Source organism: Musca vetustissima, unplaced genomic scaffold, assembly GCF_032173495.1.
Source record: "Musca vetustissima isolate MV318-11 ecotype Yass unplaced genomic scaffold, APGP_CSIRO_Mvet_v1 utg76055, whole genome shotgun sequence".
NCBI classification, from domain to species: Eukaryota; Metazoa; Arthropoda; class Insecta; order Diptera; family Muscidae; genus Musca; species Musca vetustissima.
This window is the reverse complement of record NW_026888700.1, coordinates 3,731-11,996: the sequence shown is the minus strand read 5'-3', so window position 1 is coordinate 11,996 and position 8,266 is coordinate 3,731. Positions and strand designations below refer to the sequence as shown.

Here is an 8,266-nt window from a genome sequence, read left to right as displayed (position 1 = left end):
GGAATACGGTGTTGTACATAAATCCAACACAAAAAGTGAATAATGATTTTATTGAGAGGTAAAATATGGTGGATACTTTTTAATATTTTTATAAATTTTATAAAGATAGGAGAGCATTTAAAGGCCAAGGTTAAATAAATCGGAAAGTCTTATAGCTACCGAATAGCATCTGAGAATTTTAGTGACTAAAGTAGAGCTTTCGATTATCTTGAACTATATTCTGTGTTCATTGGCGATATCTTAAAGGTCCAATGTTGGTAGAAGGGTTTATGACAGTCTAATATCTATAAAAGAGCTTCCGAAGGAACTTCAGGTGGACTTTGGAAAAAATTATGTATGTAGAGGAGCTTTTGAATGCCGTCTTTATATAGAAACGCTTGAGATGGTCTTTCTCTATAGAAAGACAAATGCTTATGAACGACATCTGTCTGTAGAAGAGCTTTGTATATTCTAATACCTACAAAAAAGCCTTCGAAGATCATCTATATGTGAGCTTTTGGGGCTCTCCTAAGTATAGATCATTTGTTGAGTGTATTAGTAGCTTAGAATAGCTTTTGTAGGACTTTACTTAAAAAATTTAAGATTTTTAAATGGAATTCTTCCGAATAATGGATGTGTAGGAATACGTATATAGGACGTAGATAGGAAGCTTATGAGCGATAAAAGCTTATGAGCGGTATTTATCTATAGAAAAAATTTAGAAGGTACTGTATCTAAGATCTGGAAGTATAGAAGATGTTTCCAATGTACTATATATATGGAATAGAGGTTTAGAAAATCTTCATCATATTGAAGAGCTTTTGCGGGTTTAATATGAGCCGAAAACATTTTCCAAAAGGTATTCTATTAATAGGAGAACTTTGGAAGGGATCATATAGAAGATCTCGAAGTATAGAATTTCATGTATGGTATAGATTTTAGAAAATCTTCGTGATATTAAAGAGCTTTTGCAGATGTTCTATGAGCAAAAAATAAATCCTCAAAAGGTCTTCTATTCTATTATTGAAAAGCTCTACAGATTGTTTTGGGTGAAGAAAACCTTAAATGAATAGTCTACATTTAGAAAAGCTTCAGATTGCTTTGAGCATAACTTTTAATGTTGCGGGTTTTTCTTGAGAACTTTGGATGTCCTTAACATATAGAAAATCCTTTGAATATAGACGGGCTTTTGAAGGTTTCCTTCTTGTAGAAGAACTTCTAACCATACCTTAAATCTTTTGTAGAGCTTCGATATGTAGAAAAAAGCTTCAGAAGGTATTCAATGCCTAAAACAAACTATTAAAAGAAAAGTCTATATTTAGAACAGCTTTAGATTGCTTTAAGAAGAGCTTTTAATGTTGTTACTTTTGGGAGAACCTAGAATGTTGTTTAAATGTAAAAAGCTTTTGAATATATACGAGCTTTGAAGTTTCTTTCTTGTAGAAAAACTTCTAAAGATAGTTTCTAGAAATATGTTTGTTTATAGAAAAACTTTAGAATATTTTCTAATCGTGTAAATATACACGATCCTTTGTGTATAGAAGAGCTTTTTTAAAACATCAAAAATAACTTTTGAGTGTTCTTTTAATGTAAAAAGCTTTTGAATATAGCAGGAAGTCAGTTTATAATGACTTCCAGATATTAAAGAGATTTAACAAGTCCTCTTTGTATCATAAACATACTTTCGAAACTCTTTTATTACGTATGAAATTCTTCTGTAGGTTTTGTATGAGTGTATAAAAGCTTTAGAAGTTCCTGTATCCCTAGAGATTTCAATAGTTTTAAAAAGTTTTATATAAAAGCTTCAGGTATTCCGTTGTCCATAAAAACAAAACTTCTGAAGGTTATCTATATAATGCAAAGCTTTTGAATTTGTCCTGTCAGTAGAAGAGCTTTCAATAACTTCAGAAGGATTTCTATATTTATCTTGATATACCTCCTTAATCGGAAGATGTTATGAAAAGACCTTTTTTCAGATAAAATCAACTATTTTGAAATTTATGTACAGGTCCTCTAAAGAGCTGAAAACACCTTGTACCGAATCTTCTTTTCTTCCAGAATTCGTGAAATACGCAATCCATCCTCTCTAGAAGTTCCCGAAGATTTCCTATCCGAAATAAAACGTTTGGCTTTTGAATCGGTGGCTGTTATTGCTTTGGATAAAGATTTGGGTTTGGTACGCAATAAGAATGCCGTCCCTGAGGCTCAGGAACTTTTCAATCATTTACAACATTTCACCAAGGCTTTCTACGATTTGGGTATAAAACCCTCCATATATCGATATATTAAAACCCCATCCTATCGTCGTTTTGAAAATGCCATGGACAGCATAACCCAAATATGTAGTAAATTTGTCGATGAAACTTTGCAACGTATTGAGGCTCGTGGTGGCGACCACCAAGAGGGTAGAAGTGTTTTGGAAAAGCTGATAAAAATTGATCGCCGCATTGCCATTATTATGGCCATCGATATGTTAATTGCTGGGGTGGATACAACATCATCCGTTATGGCAGCTGTCCTATTGTGTATGGCCAAAAATCCTGAAAAGCAAGAAAAATTGAGGCAGGAGATTTTAACAAATATTGGTCGCACGGAAAAATTCACAATGGAAAATATGAAAAATCTGCCCTACTTGAAGGCCTGCATAAAGGAGTCATTGCGTACATATCCTTTGGTAGCTGGTAATATGCGAACAACGGGTCAGGATTTGTGTTTGAGTGGTTATCAGGTGCCCAAGGGGACAAATGTATTTTTAACATCAAATCTATTGCTACAGGAGGATAGATATTTCCCGAATGCCGAGAAATTTATGCCAGAACGATGGTTGCGATCAAGTAATCAGGATGATATATCGGCTAAGAATACAAATCCATTTATATTTTTACCCTTCGGTTTTGGTCCTCGCTCTTGTGTGGGAAAGCGAATTGTCGATCTGCAATTGGAAATTACTTTGGCCAATATTGTAAGGAATTTTAAAATGGAATATCAATATTCGACGGAGAATGCATTTAAGAATTATTTTATGAACACATGTGTTATACCATTGAAATTTAAATTTACCGATTTGAAATAGGAAAAAATGTTAAAATATTTGGAAATAAAAAGGTAAATGGTTCCAATTTGAAAGGGAAATTTACATTGAGTTTGTATTTCATAACAGATCATTTTAAATTTAGATTCTAAATATCTTAAAAATACGAGTTTCATAATTTTTTAGTTTCGTACACTTTTTCTATTTTTTATTAATTGGAACTATTACATTTACTTATATAATTAGTCTTAATTAATATTTTATTTTAAAAATTAAATGATTATGTCGAGGTATATATGAATTTTCATAATTCAAAATTTCATACATTATTATTTGTTAATGAGAGCTTTAAACTAATTAGTTGACAAACATTTGTTTTTGTTAATTATTGTATATACTCTTTTTGTTGTTATTATTATAATTCATTCAAAAATAAAATAAAATACAAAAACTTTGTTACAAAATAAAAAAATATCAAATTTATTTTTATGGTGGAAAAAATAATACTCCGTTCTATCTTTTCCAGAGGGATAACTCTTGTGAGATTTATTCCAATATAAATCCCTTAATGAATGGTAAGCCCGTGGGAACATTTTGTTGATACGTCTTATAATCGGAACGGAAGAAATTCAACAATGAAAACTCCTCACAATAAATACGATCGTGAAAGAATTTCCAACTTATTATCGTATAGGCAACAATACAAATGGGATTCATTAGAATCACTTGTGTACCAATTGACCACCAAAACCAACCAACATAGGAGGGGTGACGGGAATAGGCATAGATGCCATGTGTTATTAGTTTATGATCATCTGCCTTTTCGTATTGTACCTGGAAAGGAAAAGTGAAAAAAGAGGCTTAGAAGATGAAATAAAAAATAGTTTGAAAAAAATCTACAGATTAAATCCGTCTGGAAACCAAGATTTTTAAAAGAATGAATTGGTCTGTATAGAAACCACAGGTCTTTATAAAAACCTATGGTCTCTTTAAACACCAATTGGTCTGTATAGAGACCACAGGTCTTTATAAAGACCAATTGGTCTGTATAGAGACCACAGGTCTTTATAAAGACCAATTGGTCTGTATAGAGACCACAGGTCTTTATAAAGACCAATTGGTCTGTATAGAGACCACAGGTCTTTATAAAGACCAATTGGTCTGTATAGAGACCACAGGTCTTTATAAAGACCAATTGGTCTGTATAGAGACCACAGGTCTTTATAAAGACCAATTGGTCTGTATAGAGACCACAGGTCTTTATAAAGACCAATTGGTCTGTATAGAGACCACAGGTCTTTATAAAGACCAATTGGTCTGTATAGAGACCACAGGTCTTTATAAAGACCAATTGGTCTGTATAGAGACCACAGGTCTTTATAAAGACCAATTGGTCTGTATAGAGACCACAGGTCTTTATAAAGACCAATTGGTCTGTATAGAGACCACAGGTCTTTATAAAGACCAATTGGTCTGTATAGAGACCACAGGTCTTTATAAAGACCAATTGGTCTGTATAGAGACCACAGGTCTTTATAAAGACCAATTGGTCTGTATAGAGACCACAGGTCTTTATAAAGACCAATTGGTCTGTATAGAGACCACAGGTCTTTATAAAGACCAATTGGTCAGGTCTTTATAAAGACCAATTGGTCTGTATAGAGACCACAGGTCTTTATAAAGACCAATTGGTCTGTATAGAGACCATAGGTCTTTATAAAGACCAATTGGTCTGTATAGAGACCAAAGGGTTTATAGAGACCACAGGTCTTTATAAAGACCAATTGGTCTGTATAGAGACCACAGGTCTTTATAAAGACCAATTGGTCTGTATAGAGACCACAGGTCTTTATAAAGACCAATTGGTCTGTATAGAGACCACAGGTCTTTATAAAGACCAATTGGTCTGTATAGAGACCACAGGTCTTTATAAAGACCAATTGGTCTGTATAGAGACCACAGGTCTTTATAAAGACCAATTGGTCTGTATAGAGACCACAGGTCTTTATAAAGACCAATTGGTCTGTATAGAGACCACAGGTCTTTATAAAGACCAATTGGTCTGTATAGAGACCACAAGTCTTTATAAAGACCAATTGGTCTGTATAGAGACCACAGGTCTTCATAAAGACCAATTGGTCTGTATAGAGACCACAGGTCTTTATAAAGACCAGTTGGTCTTTATAGAGACCACAGGTCTTTATAAAGGCCAATTGGTCTGTATAGAGACCACAGGTCTTTATAAAGGCCAATTGGTCTGTATAGAGACCACAGGTCTTTATAAAGACCAGTTGGTCTGTATAGAGACCACAGGTCTTTATAAAGGCCAATTGGTCTGTATAGAGACCACAGGTCTTTATAAAGGCCAATTGGTCTGTATAGAGACCACAGGTCTTTATAAAGACCAGTTGGTCTGTATAGAGACCACAGGTCTTTATAAAGGCCAATTGGTCTGTATAGAGACCACAGGTCTTTATAAAGACCAATTGGTCTGTATAGAGATCACATGTCTTTTAAAAGACCAATAGTTCTCTTTATAGACATATGACTAATTCGTCTCATATTCAACATCAGTGACTCATTATTTCAAAATCAAGATTTATTCAACTCACCAAATGTGTAAAACTACTACTGGCCGTAACCATCGCTGTTTTCCGTACAACTTCGCCAAACAAACACATCAAAACACCCAGCACCCACAAATAGTAAATATCCTTAAAACTGGGTAAGAAATGTACTTCCAAAACAAATTCTATCCAACTGGCTGCCGCAGCCATACCATAGGCCCAGGAATGATTTAACATAAACGAATCCACCGTTAAACTTTTCGGATTACAATAGGCAATGGCCAGGAATTCGGAATAATGAAAAAATGCCATAAACAAACCATACGTGCCGAATTGTTTCCAAACATTGGGTGCAAAGCATATTGTCAATATGCTAATGGCTTCCACAAAGCCTAAAAAGGCGGAACGTATGCCAACCTAAAGAACAAAAAATCAAAAATTAATGGCTTAAGTCTAGTTTAGGGGCTCCACCCGGATCGCTTTGAAATTTTTACCGTAAGTAGTCCTCGTTGTGCTGATTACAGTGATATATATTTTATGTGGGGGAAATGCATACTTCCCGAGATATGGGCCTTGAAAGTTTGGAATATACCTTGGTTAAAACGGCCGTTTTACTAATGCCACCAAAGCAATATGGGTATCATTTTAAAGGGTTTGAATAAATTATATAATATTAACTAAAATTGAAAGAAAAAACATTTGGATTGCGTAGCCATGTATGCGCCTGTCCATAGTTGAAAGTCTTAAGCCCCGGCCGAAGGCCGGCTACTTAAAAAACCTTGAATTTGATTTGAAAATTGCTCTTAAAAAAGGCTTTGGATTGCGTAGCCATGTATGCGTCTGTCCATAGGTGAAAGTTTTAAGCCCCGGCCGAAGGCCGGCTACTTAAAAAACCTTGAATTTGATTTGAAAATTGCTCTTAAAAAAGGATTTGGATTGCGTAGCCATGTATGCGTCTGTCCATAGGTGAAAGTCTTAAGCCCCGGCCGAAGGCCGGCTACTTAAAAAACCTTGAATTTGATTTGAAAATTGCTTTTAAAAAAGGATTTGGATTGCGTAGCCATGAGTGCGCCTGTCCATAGGTGAAAGTCTTAAGACCCGGCCGAAGGCCGGCTACTTAAAAAAAACCTAAAATTGATTTGGAAATTGCTCTTAAAAAAGGATTTGGATTGCGTAGCCATGTATGCGTCTGTCCATAGGTGAAAGTCTTAAGCCCCGGCCGAAGGCCGGCTACTTAAAAAACCTTGAATTTGATTTGAAAATTGCTTTTAAAAAAGGATTTGGATTGCGTAGCCATGAGTGCGCCTGTCCATAGGTGAAAGTTTTAAGCCCCGGCCGAAAGGCCGGCTACTTAAAAAAAAACCTAAATTTGGTTTGGAAATTGCTCTTAAAAAAGAATTTGGATTGCGTAGCCATGTATGCGTCTGTCCATAGGTGAAAGTCTTAAGCCCCGGCCAAGGCCGGCTTCTTAAAAAACCTTAAATTTGATTTGAAAATTGCTCTTAAAAAAGGATTTGGATTGCGTAGCCATGAGTGCGCCTGTCCATAGGTGAAAGTTTTAAGCCCCGGCCGAAAGGCCGGCTACTTAAAAAAAAACCTAAATTTGATTTGGAAATTGCTCTTAAAAAAGAATTTGGATTGCGTAGCCATGTATGCGTCTGTCCATAGGTGAAAGTCTTAAGCCCCGGCCAAGGCCGGCTTCTTAAAAAACCTTAAATTTGATTTGAAAATTGCTCTTAAAAAAGGATTTGGATTGCGTAGCCATGAGTGCGCCTGTCCATAGGTGAAAGTTTTAAGCCCCGGCCGAAAGGCCGGCTACTTAAAAAAAACCTAAATTTGATTTGGAAATTGCTCTTAAAAAAGAATTTGGATTGCGTAGCCATGTATGCATCTGTCCATAGGTGAAAGTCTTAAGCCCCGGCCAAGGCCGGCTTCTTAAAAAACCTTAAATTTGATTTGAAAATTAAAATGATACCCATATTGCCTTTGTGGCATTACTAAAACGGCCGTTTTAATCAAGATATGCTCCGAAATTTCAAGGCCCATATCTCGGGAAGTATGCATTTCCCCCACATAAAATATATATCACTGTAATCAGCTCAACGAGGACTACTTACGGTAAAAATTTCAAAGCGATCCGAGTGGAGCCCCTAAACTAGACTTGTTCCAAATTAATTAAATTCCATGACGAAAATCTACCTCGACTCACCTGATAATCGGTATCCCTTAATACAAAACGTATTACCATACAAATCAGGGCAAAATATAATGCCGGTCCCCACATTCGTGCACCCCAAACGTTTGGCACTGCTCCATAGTAGATTTGCGGTATGGATGGCAACAAAATCAACGATATTGTGACCACATAGCAGACAAGACTTACACGGCCCTCACGACATAGTCGGCGGGAGGGTGTAATGTGTTGTTGCAAATGATTTATGCACATTGTAATGAATTTGTGCAATTTTGGATACCAATTTTGGAAAATTTAATTAGAAAATTAAGAATTTGTATGCCCGTCTTCTTTTTTGGCTTGACATTACAAAGCCAACATTTCGCAAAACGTCGTCGTGAAATGAGAATATGGAACAAAACAAAACTGATAACAATGCAGTATCAAAACAAAACGGATTGAAATGTTTGAACCAGGGACCTCTAGGCCGAATATTGTATAAACATTTGCGGCTGA

General features: G+C 35.5%; 2 protein-coding genes across 2 annotated transcripts; one reads left to right on the top strand and one right to left on the bottom strand.

Moving 5' to 3' along the window:
• Positions 1-5: 5 nt before the first annotated feature.
• LOC133336566 (probable cytochrome P450 12c1, mitochondrial) lies at positions 6-3,053 on the top strand (the record flags this gene model as incomplete). The annotated part of the gene is made up of 2 exons (XM_061544847.1): positions 6-58; positions 2,038-3,053. Coding segments are annotated over 2 exons (1,068 nt in total), but the record flags the coding sequence as incomplete, so codon positions are not given.
• A 502-nt stretch (positions 3,054-3,555) lies between these two features.
• Positions 3,556-8,023, bottom strand: LOC133336565 (protein-S-isoprenylcysteine O-methyltransferase-like). The gene is made up of 3 exons (XM_061544846.1): positions 7,787-8,023; positions 5,623-5,994; positions 3,556-3,844 (listed from the first exon to the last, which is right to left on the bottom strand). Exons 1-3 carry the CDS (start codon positions 8,021-8,023, stop codon positions 3,557-3,559), a joined length of 897 nt encoding a protein of 298 aa, XP_061400830.1. The 3' UTR covers position 3,556.
• Between the last annotated feature and the right edge of the window lie 243 nt (positions 8,024-8,266).

Excerpts from the sequence above, each read along its gene's own strand:
- LOC133336565 (XM_061544846.1), bottom strand. The coding sequence starts at position 8,023 with ATGTGCATAAATCATTTGCAACAACACATTACACCCTCCCGCCGACTA. Across the intron at positions 5,995-7,786 it reads TAAGGGATACCGATTATCAG|GTTGGCATACGTTCCGCCTT; the intron begins GTGAGTCGAGGT and ends TTTGTTCTTTAG. Across the intron at positions 3,845-5,622 it reads GTAGTAGTTTTACACATTTG|GTACAATACGAAAAGGCAGA; the intron begins GTGAGTTGAATA and ends TTTCCTTTCCAG.